The 17579-nt window shown below is 33.9% G+C and overlaps 1 protein-coding gene across 3 annotated transcripts in view; it reads left to right on the top strand.

Annotated features, from left to right (window-relative positions):
* Window positions 1–17152, top strand: part of LOC143257535 (protein lin-28 homolog) — a 177105-nt gene extending 159953 nt beyond the window's left edge. For all 3 annotated transcript variants that reach the window (XM_076516329.1, XM_076516330.1, XM_076516331.1), the window contains exon 4: window positions 12470–17152. In XM_076516329.1, the coding sequence (XP_076372444.1) occupies window positions 12470–12740 (271 nt within the window). In that variant the 3' untranslated portion in view covers window positions 12741–17152. The remainder of the gene's footprint in view (window positions 1–12469) is intronic.
* Window positions 17153–17579: the final 427 nt, after the last annotated feature.

Below are 17579 nucleotides of genomic sequence, written 5' to 3'. Positions count from 1 at the left end.
ATATTCCTGATCTAACAGTTTAATTATTCATGGTGATAATGCAAATACAGATACCATTAACATATTTTCTAAATATTACAAATAATAAAAATGTCAGAAATTTTGATCGTATCATTTACTTGCTGGTCCAACAACTTTCCAGTAAGAAAATAAATCAAAGCATTTCTACTACACTTTGTCTTGACGACGTGGCGTTTCAATCAGTGGTAGAACTTATTAGCTCTTGTTATGATAGATACAATCTTAGTTTTGGTGTAATCAGAACTATTGAAGTTTCTGTCACTCTTAAGATGATTAAACTTCGTATTATATATGAAAGGATGTTTCATCAACTTAGGTTTAAAACATCATAAGTTTATTTGAGATGTTTTATACAAAGTTACACAAAGGGTTATCTGCTTGTAGTTGTTCCGACTCTTGAACTGATAGACTTTAATGAGGGCAGCTAATCAACAACACCCACCGCCAAATTTTAACTGGCCAAATGTTGGGAGTTTGTTTTTGAGTTTCGCACAAAGCTACTCGAGGGCTATCTGTGCTAACCGTCCCTAATTTAGCAGTGTAAGACTAGAGGGAAGGCAGCTAGTCATCACCACCCACCGCCAACTCTTGAGCTACTCTTTTACCAACGAATATTGGGATTGACCGTCACATTATAACGCACCCACGGCTGAAAGGGCGAGCATGTTTGGCGCGACGGGGATGCGAACCCGCGACCCTCAGATTACGAGTCGCACGCCTTAACACGTCGGGCCATGTTGGGAGTTGACTGTTAGTCTTACAGCATTCGTACTATCTAAAGTGCGGAACGTATTTTTGTCGTAATTTTGTATTTAAAAACGGCTGGTATGGATAGAGAAAGCACTGATTGAGGAACGAACAACGTTTTTACCTTCTTCGGTCATCGTCAGGTTCACAAAGAAAGAAAAGGTAACTGACCGATAGCTGACCACATGTTTGAAGGCGGTTGTGTAATTGAGTGTAGGAGTGTAGAGGGCGTGCTTAAATGTTGGATATATTTATTAATATAGGTATAAAGGTGTTCCTTTGTATTGGTTTATTTTGGGCTTGAGTTGATGCATAAGTAAGGCTTCTTTAATTTTGCGTTTGTTTATGTTTATTTAGTATTTGGGTGTTTTCTATGGTTATGTTGTGTTTATTTGATTTGCAGTGTTCGAAAACGTGTGAATGTGTTCTTTGGATTTGGTTTCTATTTTTCCATTTGTTTCTCCAATATAGGAGTAGTGGCAGTTATCATACTGTACTTTATAAATAATATTGGTGTTGTGTTTGTCAGTGTAGTTTTTACATGGTATGGACCTTAGTTTTATGCCTGTTTTTTGAATAAATTTTGTATTAACTGGAGTGTCATATTTTGTTGCTAGTTTTTGACGATGACCGAAGAAGGTCTCTACCAATACCAACCGTTTTTAAATATATAATTTTCTCTACAAGTGGGTTTAATCGTCATCGCGGATTTTTGTCGTAATATTTCACGAATTGTCAATTCTCGCACTTTGATTGTAAACGAGTGGTGTAAATATCGAGTCCCTAAAGAAATACCACTTATCTGGTTAATATTTTATGAACGATTTTTTTTCTTATGGGTTTGAAAAAGATGTTGGATTTGAAAATATTATACTTGATCTGTGCTTTCATATATTTAAGTTTGTTTGTTTGTAGTTAAGCTATCTGTGCTCTATCCACCACGGTTTTTGAAACTCGGTTTCTGGCATTGTAATTCCGCAGACATATCACTGTACGACTAGGGGGCGCACATATTTAACAGTAACTGCATTCTAGTAGATTTTGTCCATGTAAGGATGGGCATTCTTCTGGACTTCAGCTGTGTAGCCTTGTTAACAGTGGCTACTTTACCAGACGTAAAGAGTTCTGGTCTATTTAAGGGCGAGTAATTTTATTGGGATTAAAAGGTTTGGATTATGTAAATATAATTTTATCAATTGAGGTAAATACATTTTTTATTAAATTGATGCATTGTATTTTATAAATGATTTAATTTCAAGAAAATTCTGGGTCTTTAAGGTGAATGTGCTCGTCTAATTTAAGCCGTTGAAGTAAATTACGTATAGTTATTTTGCTACATTCTAGTGTCAAATAGTGTTTTGTTTTAATAGTATTCTAATACATTAAGATAAAGTGTTTTGAATGTAACATCAAGTTGAAGTGGGACCAATCATGTGGTGATTTTAGTTACTAAATAAAATATTGAAATATATAAATCATATTTATTTAATTCAGATGATGTAGCACAATTCCAGAGAGTTTGACTTTTTATTTTGTAGGTCATGGGTTGCATTTTTGTCAGAGTACCCAAGCTGTTAATACGAGAATATGTGATTCGTGGTCCGTTGCCAGAAAATCGCAATACGCACACTGAGGTCGTTGGTTTGTTGTATGAGTGAAAGTGAAATCCTATTATGCCTCCAGACAAGAGTAGCACGAGTTGATCTGGAATTCTGTTGATTAGCTAGCTGTATTCCCTCTCATCTATAAGTTCAAAAATTTGTTTGAGAAAATGTATGTCGCTTTAAATTCGTTACTTATGAAAAAAAAAAAAAAATCGAATTGAAAGGAGTGTTGTCGGGACAGTGTACTGTCATTTACATCAGTTGTTGTGCCAAAACTCAGTGTGGTGTCACTTACATCAATGGTTTTGTCACAATTTAATGTGGTGTAATTTACACTTGTTATATTGTTAGAACTCAGAGAAGTTTGATATCTCTTGTGTTGCCGGGATTCGGTGTTGCGTGATTTGTGTTTTGTGTTATTTGTGTTTCAGGTCTTGGTGTGGTTTGATTTAAAACATAACTGGTTCAAACTGGTTCAGTATAGTTTAAGTTGCATAGTTTTTATTTTCTATGATTCATTATGGTTTGAGTTGTATAGTTTCTTTTTTATTATCACAATCATTGTGGTTTGATACGAGTGATTTGTGTTGTCTAGATCGAAGGTGTGTGATTTGTATCAGTTTTATTGTCAAGAGTTAAACTGTGGTTTGAGTTACAGTTGCTGCTACTCGGTTTGAGATTTGCTTTGATTTGCAGTTGTGTTTCTAGGGCTCAAAGAGAAAAATGGGCTGGACTATAAAAACCTACTCTTTCACATCCAACCAGTAACCGCTACTCGTTGATGTGTCAACTTTGGCGCCGAAACTCCGCTGGTGGGAGGGGGTAATAGGGTTCTACAAACAGAAACCAAGCCCTTTGAGTCTTTCGTTTCTATGGCTGTAACAATGGCTTTTTTTCTTCACCGCCTACAGAACTTATTTTCTTGTACAAAGTTACGTTTGTTTCATTTAATATGGAGTCCGCACTTTAGTAGTGAAAATGGGAGTTTCTTTAGTACTGTTAAAAGTAAACTTTTCATAATCTCGTAGATATACGACACAGAAAGTAGCAGTGTAACAAATACGATAAGTGATTGTATTCAAATTGTTGGTTTTAATATATTTTACTTACGACCAATTAACTTTGGATCTTAAATACAACTGTGCCCATTATGTGTGCCTTAGAAACTAAGCCTTAGCAGTTTTATTGAAGTACATATTTAACTGTCTGTCTGGAATAGAATATGGAAAATTAAGTTACTTTTGAGAATTGTATTTTGTAAAATAAACGTTTCTTCTCAAACGTACCCAGTCTAAAGCAAATATTTGTGCTGTTACACAAACTAACTGTAAACTAACTTATTACAAGTACATAATTGTAAACTGGTGTGTTTAGTTTAATAATTAACATATTTAATATATTTATTTCACTACTCTTGGAACAATTATATTAAACGTAACGAAAATAATTATTAATGGGTAGTGTACTTGAATGACGAACTTTATCTGGTTTATGTTAGCGGAAAGTTACTCTTAATACAACTTAGAAAATGAAGTGTATAGGTTATTCAACATAAATAATTCTAATTTGACTTAATGCAGTAAATAAAATTACTTATAAAGTTTTTATTTGTAAAACACCAACCATGAATTATAAATAGATCAAAACTACGCATCGTGATTTTTTCGTAGAACAGTATTTTATTTGATTGCACATAAGTTCTGCTGTTGACCACCTAATATGTATCGACATTCTTGAAGCTAAGTTTCAAACAATATTAAACTAAGTAAAGTGAAACGTGACAATTTTCAAGTCTCATGCGTATGTAGTTTATGCGTAAGAGAAGATTTATTTAGAAATGTACCTACTTGTTACGTTTTATACTCTATGTAATTTCTCTATTCTTTTACGTACAGTTTTGCTTCTTCACGCATATAACATCAGTTAAACTTAGTAACTCAATAGTATGTTTATTCCCATTCAGAAAATCGAGTGTGTTTCAGACAACTGTTAGCTGACTTCGTAGTTAGTAAACCACTACGGTAATGTTTGTTTAACTGCTTTGATTTCTTCACTCACTATTTTGAAAGAAATTACAACTGGTCATTTTATATTTTCAAAACCTTGAACTGCATTGTTCTTAAGTATAGGAATTTGAGATATTATTAAAATTAATTTTTGTTGTAGCATAATCTTATGAAATAAGATGTTTTTACACCCACATATATACGTATATATATTTGGTGTGAAGTTGACTAAATATAAGGGCTCGGTTGTACGGAGATAATTAAGATGTTACATTGTGAACCAGCCAGTTCATGATTCGCCTTTGTTTACAACACATTAGCGCTTTGTACTTTGGAGTGTTAGGTGTGTTATAAGAGTAACGGTTAAATGCCACTATTCGGTTGGACAAGAGTAGTTCATGAGTTGGCAATGGGCGCTGTTCATTAGCTGCCTTCCATCCAGTCTATCAGCTCGATATTAGGGATGGCTAGCGCAGTAACTTTGTACGCATGTGTTTTTCACAAACATGTAAACAGTAAATTTATGATTTAGCACAGTTTCTTAGTATTTTTGTTTTATTACTGTCAAAACACACCTTATAGTAAAATACATAATGAATGTCTTTTATGTTTTAAAATAAAAATCTCGAAATATTTTGCACATTGTTTGGTGGAAATTGGCATAAATATTAACTTAAAATGATTTAGTGTTCGTAATTTTCAAGCACCTAAACACAGTAAGTTGTCATTAACGTCTGATCAAAGCAAGCTACATAATCAGAACTTAACATTGACTCGGTAGTTAATATAGTTAATTGAATATACCAAGGCTAATAGAAATATCTAATTAGTATACTTGCTGTCCATATGGCTTGAATATTTAGTAACTTGAGCGAGGTACATTTTATTGTTACAATATATATATATATATATATCAATCCATGTAAAAGCTAATATAATTTTTAAGCGTGCATTTAAAAATATTTGATTCGTAAAATGGGTGACATTTACCTTCGACTTTCGTTACAACATTGCTTGTTTAACATGTACTGTAAAAGAGGCCTTGGAATAAAAATCCACTATTTAATTAACGTAAAGAATTACTTCGATGAAAAATGGCCGAAAAGTAACATGTACTTTTGACTGTATTACGTTTGCGGAAAAATCATTAACACATTAAATATTAATCACATCGAAACACATTTCGATACATGCAAATTAGACCACATCGCAAACATATATATATATATATAATATTGTTATCGATTTTTAGAGCTAACAAAGCATACATTACAGTTACAAGTGTATTGAGGGTATATATTACGTCAAAGACAGAAATCTCTTAAATTTTAAGCTATCTGTTCTAATATATTTTTAAAATTATTTTACCAAATGCATTGCAGTATTTTCTTTATATGTTTGGTTGTTTTTCAATGTCGCGAAAGCTACACGAGGACTATTTGCGCTAACCATCTCTAATTTAGCAGTGTAAGACTAGCGGGAAGACAACCAGTTATCACCACCCTTGTGGGCTACTCTTTTACCAACGAATAGTTGGATTGACCGTTACATTATTAAGCCCTTATGGCTGAAAGGGCAAGCATGTTTGGTGCGATGGGGATTCGAACCCGCGACCCTCAGATTACAAGTCGAGCACTGTAACCGCCAGACCATTTCTTTATATGTTCTCTGTATATCTAAAAACGAACGTAGTTATATCTACGCGACTAGATGTACTTCTGCAGAGCCCCTGAGAAGTTTCGAGTTTTTAGTTTTTAGTTTCGAGAGTAAATAAAAACAAAAATTAAGAGTAACAAATATGCTTATTTCTTGCATTTGAAGTTCACATGCCGTCCTACAGAGCCTACCTATTCTTCTCGTGATTTATGACATCCACATGTTTTACTGACATTATGGTAATAGATATTACAAGATTAAGCATCCCTATGTGACGCTATTTTTATGTCTACTGACTGAGTGACAGACAACGTACTATTATATAGTGGTGCGAATGGTTAAAACAAGTGGCTCAGTCGGGCGGCCTTCGGCCTTCTTTGGGAGAAATAAATACTTAGATTTATTTTTCCTTCTTTGATAAATTGTTTTTCTAATTCGGAAACCTTGAAAACATTCTAATAGGTATAAAATGTATAGTTTTATTCAGCGGCCATTTTACAGAATAATATATATCTATAAAGGACATGGAATATGGCTCTTCTGGATTCTAATTTTAAAGACTTATAATGAGTGTAAAATGAGCGCTAATTGTGGTTTTTTTTATCGTAATTTTTAATTCTAAACATTGATTACTGTTAAGCTATATAAGTTGGTTTATCTTTCTTCCGTGCAAAGGTCTATTAAGTTCTTTAACAAGGTTATCTAATAGGATGTTACAAATTTAGATTTGTTGTGGTAGGTTTAGATCATAGCTTTAGCCTATCGTAAATACTCTATGTGGTAGGTTTACGTCATAGCTCAATTCTGTCGTAAATATTCTTTGTGGTAGGTTTACGTCATAGCTCTATTCTGTCGTAAATATTCTTTGTGGTAGGTTTACGTCATAGCTCTAGTTTATCGTAAATATTCTTTATGGTAGGTTTGCGTCATAGCTCGAGCCTATCGTAACTACTCTATGTGGTAGGTTTACGTCATAGCTCAATTCTGTCGTAAATACTCTATGTGGTAGGTTTACGTCATAGCTCTATTCTGTCGTAAATATTCTTTGTGGTAGGTTTACGTCATAGCTCTAGTTTATCGTAAATATTCTTTATGGTAGGTTTGCGTCATAGCTCGAGCCTATCGTAACTACTCTATGTGGTAGGTTTACGTCACGGCTATAGTCTATCATAGCTATGATGCTGGTAGGATTACGTCAAAGTTCTGGTTTGTTGTGGAACATCTGACGTTACAGAAGATTTCAAGAATATAATATTTAAAATTTCAAGTAATGATATTGTAGAATTTCGGTTAATTTCAGTTTGACTACAAATTTTTGTTTGCTTCACGCTGTTGAGGACTATATGTAAGTAATACAAAATGTAATGCAAACAGAGCAAAAATATAGGTTTTAAAAGTAACGTTTTAAGTGTTCTTTCAATATCACTTTTCTTCTTTTTAAAACTTCAGATCGCAATTTTACAGGGTGTGAAAAATATGTTTAAATGGATTTGAAAAATTGCTTGAATAAAAATAAAACGAGACTTTTTTGTAATAATTAAAGATCACAGTTTCTTCTGTAGTGTATTTTAATATACATCCATCCTAGTTAACAGATAAGTTTTCCCAATTGGCAAAAATTTTATATTTAACGAAACTAGACGTAGATGTACAAAAGTTCTAATGAATTAGAACAGTGTAGTGTACCAGCTCTACAAAACACACACACCTATTCGTTTACAGGTCTGAAATAATACAATAATACAAAGTATCGAGGAAGTTTGTTAGTATAGTAAAAACGCAGTTTGATTGACTGTTGGTGTATTTGTTCCTCTCACAGGACAACGGCTTCCCACCCCCACTTATGTAGTCACGTGGGACTTACCCTGGCCAGATGTCAGAAATGGACAGAAACTTCCCTGTCTGTTACAGTTGTACTGCCTTTTGTTCTTGAGAAAAGTCGATACTGCAATGATCAACCATCGACTTGGTTTGTTATGTATGTGGCCACGTGCCCTCGTGAACAGTGGTCGCGTGGGTGAGACACTGATCCCCCTTTCCCCTCTTCCCGTGGTTAGAGATTTAGTGACCGATCCCCCAACTATATTGTTGGACCCAAACAACATGGCACATCTGTTTGAAAACTGACCCTGTTGTTGGTTTGGATGTTTACCAGAATATCTTGTTTGTTCATAACCAGCGGCCGTATTTATTCAGGCTAGCAAATCCAGTCTTTTTTACATTTCGTGGGCAGATGCAAACCACCGTGGCCAGCTGCATAACATTGGCTGGCCAGAAGCCAGAAGATACGATGCTCATTTCAAAACACCTGCGACTAAGAAAATATATTCTTGTTGAGTTTTCTTCCGAGAATAACTCATTCTTAGCGTGTTGTTTTAATTCATATGACAGCTCCTTGTAAAGTAGCCATTTCGAACACAAAAACCACCGTCTCTGCAATTTCTCGTTTTCCTAATCGTATAGTGTAATGATTAAACATATAAACCTGTAAGTGATTATAATGTCAGTTCAATGACAGTTTAAAAGAAGATGCTTGGATAATTTTGAGAGCCTAAGCAGATGTCTATAAACATAACTTTCATAGTCACTCGTCTCTAATATAATTTTATTAGCAGATATTTAATCATTTATCATTTATCAATATCATGCGATCATTAATTTTTTTAAATATTATTTAGCTGCAGTCTGTTTAGAAAATTATCATAATTTGTATTTTACAAGTTTATAAATAACATCATAATTTTGGATGATATTCCACATTTAACATTTCGTTAGTTCTCCCCATCACGTTAATAAAGTCAGTGTAAAAAAAAAAGTAGCATTACGATTTGGGGGTAAATTTCTAGAATTTACATGTCATCAGTAGTTTTATCTGTTTGCTCCAAAGCACAAAGCTGCATGGTGGACTTTATAGGGCTTTTTTTCATGTGAATTTAGTTTTTGCTGAGTGTTTTTGCATTTTGTATTAAATGGCAAAGATACTAATGCATTGTCTTGTCCCCAGTTTTGAACTATTGACTAAAATGGCAAGCAGTGAAAAGCACCCTACCTCATTCTATCCATGATGAGGGATTGACTGTAAGTCTTCTAATGCACCTATAGCTTTTAGTATATATGGATCATAATTTTTGGTATCGCAAGGATTCGAATGCGGTTCTCCAGCTCCAAAATTCAAGTAACAACAATTTATGGGTGGTAATGCAGTGGTGTGGTGAGAATTGTAATGCTACGGGTTACATGTTAAACACATATAAGCTTGGTAATGGCGCTCGGCTTCCAATTTCAGGGTTGCCCAACAGTTGTTAGTTGGTGTTGGTGGCGAACTATCTTTCGTTTAGTCTATTGTTTCAAAATTAGGTAAGTTTAACGCGGATAGTTCTCGAAAAGTTTTGCGCGAAATCCAACAAATAAACAAACACTTATATATATTTGATTTAGAGCTAATTCTCGACTATTCCACAGTGCGGTGCTAACATATATATTATGACTGGAGAAATTTATCACAGCTCTTTCAAGGAAAAATAGAAGAATATTGATACAGAAAGATTTTAAACTGGCGTAGGAACAAAAGTCAAGATATTTTCCTGAGAACGAAAAAAGATTCCAGCAGAGCATTTAGGGCAAAAAAGGGTTATATTGGAGTCAAGTCTTCATTCATAAGGTAAAAGAAATGATTACGAAATAGAATTCTCCGACATTTAAATTAATTTGGATTAAGCTGAGCGTACCAGGTAGTACCTATAACAAAATGAAAAATTATTTGTAGTTGCAGGAAAACGCCTAAAAATGATTGTTTTCATGAGAAAGATGGCCAAAACACTGGAATAAAGCAATCCTGTTCATCTGTAGACCAACAATTCTCCCAGTGCATATCACTGGACTTTTATGCCCTTGATCTACGTAAACGTCGTCTTGGAATTTGACGACCCTGAATAGTGGATGGCCCGTGGAAAGTATGCCAACAAACTTGGTCTTGACCACGCAATCGTTAGCATAAACTTTTACAATGAAAATTACGGTGCCGAGCAATAGTGCGCAGTTGTGGCCTTTAGAATGAAAACAGTAGAACTATATATAGTTTCAAATTTAGCATAAGTGGAACGTTATTCTTATGAAATGAAAGAATAATGAATATCTTCGTGAATTCTTAACTTTACAATAAAAGGTTTTCAGGACACCACGCTCTTTTACTTTTGAATCTAATGTTTGTTGAAAAATGTATTTTCGTATCTCAAGTCGGATCAATATTTTTTAAAAGTCTTACTGTGGGAGTAATTTTGTTCTCGGTTTTAAATATTTTAATGTTTGAATTCACATGTTTACGAAAGGTTAAAACATAAAATGTGATTAAATTGGTATAGTTTCATAATTTGAAATAAATTGAAAAAAAAATTGTGTGGTCCACGTTTTTGAAACAATGAGTTATTATCAACTCTGTAAGATTTTATATTTTGAAGAAAGTATATATATATATATATATATATATACGTTTATGTATAGTTTGTGTAAATACGTACTTTTCAGCCAATAATACTATACAATGAAATATCACATTATTGTACAAATACTTGTTGTTAGGTTTACGTATTAAACAATAAGTTATTGCACGGAGATGAGTACAGACAACGTCACCTATTCATGGTGTAGATAGATACTCGTTCAAGGTGTCCTGCTCATTACATCCGTTTTATTTATGTTGTGAATCTTTTATTCAATGGTTAGCTATTTAGAGTGTGAATCCGAGATTTCGTGGTTCAGATCCCATTAATAAAATAATAATAACGAAATAAAAACCGCCCTCCACACTTTACAAACGTTACTGGATTATAAAATCAACAACCAAATCTCACTATTCACTTTTACGAAAGAAACCCTGGAGTTGGATGAGGGTGATGTTCCAACTACTTGGTCTTAATACTGTGATTTCAAAACTGGATATAGCTAGTGCAGAGAGCCTCCTCATTTAGTTTGGAGAAATTCAACAAAAAACAGACAAAAATATTTGAGTCGCTAATTTTCGTATCAAGTCAAAGGAAGCATATTACACAGAGTAGGGTGGGTAAGTATCTGTAGAGTTATTAGGCAAGAACACTTGTAGCCGTGATACTTTAACCTTGACCTTATGAAGTACATACATAATTATTAACGTAGAACATCTTCAAACTTGATTCTTTGCAATAAGTAACGAATGGAGACTAGTGTGAACCATTCCGTTTTTGAAGAGAGGAAAGAACTTGCGGGACAAACTTCCTTTCAGCTCTGAAGCTGGTGTTTTGTGAGCATTGTGCTTTAACATTTGTTGTACAGATTTTTTATAGTGCATAAATGAATATAGAAGACGGGATGTTTTGTTTTTTACGACACTATAAGTTTATCTATTTATATGAAACGTATGTTATCTTTGTCCTATTATAAACATCTGAAATGTTGAACAAGGCTTAAGGTTTTTCTTACTGATATCTCAACGTGTTATACGCTTTGCCGTTACGTATAAATAACTGCTTTCCACCAGTATGATGTTGCATATGTCATGACTGTTATAAGCTGTGATGCTGTATAAGTCATGAATGTCATGTTATTACAAGCTAGTTTCCTTCCCGGTATAAATCGATAACCCTAATATTTATCGATTAGCAATTAGAATGTGTTTGGGCAATGTTTGTCCAACAGATTTAGTCTTGTTAAATATCAAATTACCCAAAATGCAAAGTCACAGCTCTTGGCTGATGTATATAATCTGTGGTTTATACATAGAACAACTCGTTTCTGGTTACGTACTGGTAACAATATGCGGTACTCCCATTCTCTGGCAGTCCTTTACTGGTTATACACCAGTATAAGTTTGCATTACTTGCATTCTGTCGTTATTTTTAGACGGCTACGTTTGTTTCACAGAACTTATTTCATTTAAATGAAGTTAATTTTTTTCAACAGTCATCTACTAGTCAGCACCATATCTTTGGTTAATATGACTGTTTACTATTGTTTAGTTTAATCAATACGTCTGTCTTCAGTACCTGAAAATCATGTGAGGTCAGAAACCCAGATGAATTACGATTAGAGAAAAATCTATTTGTCCAATATATTTTAATAAAAAATATTTGATAGCACACTGATGTTTTCTCAGCTTTAGTTTTTCAAAATGATGTAGAACATAAAACATGTGATTTATATGTCCCTTGTAAATCAGAAAACCTGTAATTTTGTTTAATACATATATAAGTTAAATAGAGTTCTTACTATTACGGGGTACAGATAACTTTGAGTAGTTTTGCGCGAAATTCAATAAAACAATTAGTATTAAAAGAAAGGGTAACATTGTTATAATGTCTGTTAAACACGTGAACAGTGTGGTTAATTTCTATGAGTTATGTCTGACAGAAAACTATTTTATTCAAACACACTGAAAGTATAAACTGTTATCTTTTCGTGTAGGTGTTACAACTGTGGAGAATTTGCTAACCACCTCGCTGCTAAGTGTACTCTGGGGCCCCAACCGAAACGTTGCCATCATTGTAAAGCTGTAGAACACCTCATTGCTGACTGTCCCCAGCGAGAAGACAAGAAGAAAGGAAACAACAGCAGCAGCAACGGCAAGGGTCACAACAACCACGACTCGGGGAGTGAGCAACAAGATGTCGAACAGAACCGTCTGGAGAGTGCAAACCACGGGGGAGACCTGGAAGCTGGCGAGAGCACGGTGTAGTCGACCTACCTTTCGCCGCAATTCTTACAGCGTTTGGGCTGCCAGATGAATTTTCTATAGTTATGCCAGGCCCGATAGTTCCTAAACTCCACGTTGGGGTGAGGCCTAGCCTCGAACCCAGACCAGCTCAGTCCGCCCACATGTCCCTCTGCTGGCCGTGGGGTTCTGTCCGAACATACGGGGCTTGTGCCCCATCCTCCTCGTCCCTGATATGTGGTACTAATGTGGGCTAGTGGCAGCGGACTTTCTTGCTGAGGCGCGGTCAATGTGTTCGCTAGCCTCCAGTGTGTTATGTTCCTGTGGAAATGCCGTGAATGTTTTTCAGTCTTGGACTCTCTTTTATTTGTTGCCTGGCAATGGTTGCTCTTCGTAGCCTTTAATTGACGTTTTCTGTAAACTTTTAATTTCATTTGTTTTTTATTGTTTCTTGAAGGTTTCATGTGTCTTCAAAAATTACGGAAATATTTAAATTGTCTAAATTGTAAAGTTATGTTTTACATGCTTTGTTCTATAATTGTTTGAATAGAATGTGCAGAATTGTTTGTTTATTTAGTTATAATTATTCACTGAGAACAAAATCGAAGTTCCCTGCTTGTTAAGTATAACTGTTTCCCATACTGTTTGTTGCTAACCAGAAGAGAGGATAAAGTGTGTGTGGTGTTATTTCTTGGTAATGTGTAAAATCACCGTGATATTCTTGAGTCAGTAATGGCGTCACCTGACTCATTTGTAATAATTCTCATAACTCAGGCTCGACAAAATTATGACCATAGGTTTGTTACACGAGTAACCTCATTGTTAAGAAGGTAGAACTGAAATACTTTTAAAAATATTCGTCATCGACATTTTTTCGAATTTTAACCGTTTCTGATTCTGTATTGGTTTATATCTGTACATAAACATATCTTCAAAGAAATCACCGAAGAGTTAACAGAAACGTAAACTTTGTTATAATCAGAATGGTAAACATGTTGAGTTTACAATACTCTATCATTCATTCAATTCTATGGGTCAGAAGTCAACGGTGAAACTAAACGAGCTTAGTTCTTGTTTGATTTGACATTGTTTTATGGGAAACATTTGTTATGTTGGCTAGAATGTTTGTGTTTTGCTTTTGCATTTCTGTAAAGAATAAAATTGTCGACTTCGTTTTTGTGACGTCTCAAACAGAATGCCCAGAATGCTGTCGTTTACTGATTTTTAAATTCCTTAGCAAACGATCTTACTGAAGTTGAGCTGAGATTTGGAAGTAAATGTTAATTGTCAATGGCAAATGAACAGTGCTAACAAGATTATTGTGTTCTAAGGATCTACTGGTTGACTCATGCTTATTATAATATGCAAAAATGAAACTTGATGACATTGATCAAACATATTTGTTGATGAAAATGTTTTCTGAAAACAGTACAATCTAAAGACGGCTGGTATGAATATTAACACTTTTACTTATGAAGCAGAGAACAATGTTTCGACCGTATTAGGTTATCTGCTTTATTAGTAAAATTGTTAATACCCATACCAGCCATCCTGAGATACATTTTTACTTCAAGTGGGTTTATCGTCATCACGAGTTCAATTCTTTTTGGTCAAGCTTTTCGGCTAAAAAGCCCTCATCATTCTGTCCTTTTTTTTCTTTCGATTTTTTTTCAAATTGTAGTTATATTTATTTGAAAATATTTCAGGGCGTAATAGAAACCACAAAGTCCCTTAATGGTGTCGATCATGACATAGCATAACACAATACAGATTATAAATATGTTTTGAATATTGCAGAAGACAAAGATCAGTTAGTAAAACTAACATATCTAGGTAACTCTAAGGACATAGTTTAGCTCTATAGAAATCTGGCGTTATTAGTGAACTTATAACCAAATCACTTGATAACTAAACAGTGGCCAATTGTTATGCAATTCCAAATATTTTTGGTTTTATATTCAAGATACAAACTATTCAACCTTCTGAATTCCATTTTACTAGATCATAAGCTCATAGCAAAAAAAGTATAAGGATTATTATCTTGTTGTTTCTATGTATGACGATGTTTTACAGTCACACAACAAATGTGATGTTATGATATCACTTGTAGTGTCAACACACAATCCTGTGTCACAGTTACATAACATATGTGATTCAATGATATCACTTATACCACCACCAAACAACAAATGTGATCCAATGATATCACTTATAGCACTACCACACAACAATGTGACGTTATGGTATCGCTTGTAGTATCAACACACAATCCTATGTCACAACTACACAACATATGTGATCCAATGATATCACTTATAGCACCACCACACAACAATGTAACGTCGTTCATGAGTAGTAACACTGAATATCCTAGTGTTTTAGAAGGTGCCACTGGTTTAGTTTGTTGATGTTATGTTTTACTGAATCATATCATTAACCGTGTCGCCAACCAAAAAAAAAAACGATAAATTAATTAAATAATAAAGTATAAGGTTACAAAAAGGAAGATAATAGCACAGTTCGTATTTTGAAACAAGAATAGATGAATCATTGAATTATTACTTAGGAGTATTTTTATATCAAAATTATGATAAGATATCTCAAATACGAGTTTCAACAAAGTATTTCAGCAGATTATAAATTCATAAGCAAGCGTGGCATTTCTAATGCTGAGGTTGGCCGAGAATGACCTCATTACACACTTTCATGTCAACTGATCAATTCTATCAAAGATAACTCAAAAATTCTGGCAAAATGAAGCGACACTTTCTCACTATAAAATTATCTCTACTAGTTTGGGTGTCAATAGAATCGACCTCAGTGACCCACATATCATAATGGCATAAAAATGGTTATGGTTCATACTAGTTTTTGGGCAGGTGTTCAGTTTTTGTTCTGACAGCGTCAGCTGCTCTTCTTCGCTCTAGATATTACGATAGCGGTCCAAAACATTTCATTTTTGCTACCTGATCCAGCCTGTTCTCCAACCCACTGTCTGGTTTAATCTTTGTTGCTCCATCGTTCTTTTCTACAACCTATCTTGGCTCATCTTCTCCAGGTCTTTACGCAGTTAGATATCCATTGCTAATATACTTCTGTTCTGATTATCCTGAAATTTATCCTGCTACTTGACTCTTCCTGTTTTAAATTCCCCAATTTGGATTTATATGTATTATTTTATCTTTAGTTTAACATGTAATTTATTCTACTACCTGTCTCATTTTGTTCTCCTTTTCCTCATAGAGATTAATATATAGTTTTCTCTCCTGCTGTTCTGTTTAGCATGTAATTCATCCTTTTATCTGGTTTATCCTGTTCTCTAGTATCCTGTATTGCTCTATCCTGTTCTTTTTACTCTGCAATCTGAGAAGGTGGATTAATTTTTACATTTTCTCCTTTTCATGTGTATAGTTTATCTGCAACATGGCACAAAGTGCTTTCCATTCAGTAACCTTCTTCAGTCTGTTACAATTGCCTTTCAGAATTTCTTCCCTGGATGAAATTGTAGTTTTAATATTTATTATCTCATCTATCAGTTGTAAATTAGGTATTTAAGGTCTTCCAGAATATATTTTCACATGTCAGGGTATTCAGAAAAAGAGTGATGATTTCACTGAAAATTCTAATTTTTAAACAGAACAATTACTATAATGCTATTGGTTTCAATGTTTTGGGGATTATAATATCAGTTCAGTGTCATATACAGAAAAAGAAAGTTTCTATTTTGTCTCTACTCTACGGTGGTCGTTATACATACGCCACTAAAGATGAAGTAAAACTTGAAACAGATTAAATCTCTAGAAAAGATGAAAAGAAAATGAATGTACAGCATAAATTTCATAGGAACAGACAGACATACACACTTATGTGCTTATTAAGAATTGGTAAAGTACTATTTTGTCGTATTTTTTGTAGTGATATACTTACTGCGCGAGCATATTTGATCCGTGGAGGAGTAGTAGATAGGATTGGTCAAATGCGCTAGCTCGCGTGCTTCCTAGTTTGTAAGCTTCAAAAGCTTGCATGTTCGTTTTGGCTTGAATTGAAAAACGTGTTCTTTATGTTGATCTAGCTAGGATACTGATGTTTGTGAAGTGTGTAGTTTAAAACACTAACCAACAATTTTACTGTGTGGCGACCCTTTCGTGTCACTATGAGAAAAACTGTAAGATCTACTTTCAGAAAATTATTTTAAATCGAAACACAAATACCAGTAACACATTATAACTGGACAAACAAACATAAAGCTTTCAGCATCGTGTGTTTTATTTTAAAATATTGTATAATCTTTCTTTTTTGAAAATTGTACAACACTCTAAAGTAGGCAAAACTAACAATGTAGTTAATTCTAACGACAGTTTGGAACTTTTGTACATAACATTGTTTCTTGAGTGTTTTCATGTTTGTATCCAAATATTAAACATTTCTTTATGAAACTCGTTTCTGCCTTTTTCTTACAGATTAGTACCATGAGAAAAACAAACCACAGTATACTAACTAATCTGTTACTGTAAAGCATTCATCGTGAAGGATATTTTAAAAACTATAATGCATTTATAGCAACCGAAAACTTTTGTAATAAATTACCCAAACATAATTATTTAAAACTTGCAGCACATTTATCACAGATTACAATACAAAATCTCAAATAAATAAATACTTGCGTAAAAGCCTGCCAAAATTAATGGAAAACCAAAACTATTTTATATAAAATTGACGACACATAAAAGAAATATAAATTACTTGCTATAAATGAACATGCTAAATATTGCTCCTGAATCCATTACATATAACTGACAAAACATGCCACATACTGGTGCCTTTCGATTGAAGCGTACAATGACCACGTTATTGTGTATATAT

The sequence above is a fragment of the Tachypleus tridentatus genome, chromosome 7, assembly GCF_004210375.1.
Source record: "Tachypleus tridentatus isolate NWPU-2018 chromosome 7, ASM421037v1, whole genome shotgun sequence".
NCBI classification, from domain to species: domain Eukaryota; kingdom Metazoa; phylum Arthropoda; class Merostomata; order Xiphosura; family Limulidae; genus Tachypleus; species Tachypleus tridentatus.
Note: the sequence above shows the minus strand (reverse complement) of the source record. Positions and strands in the feature narration are given on the sequence as shown.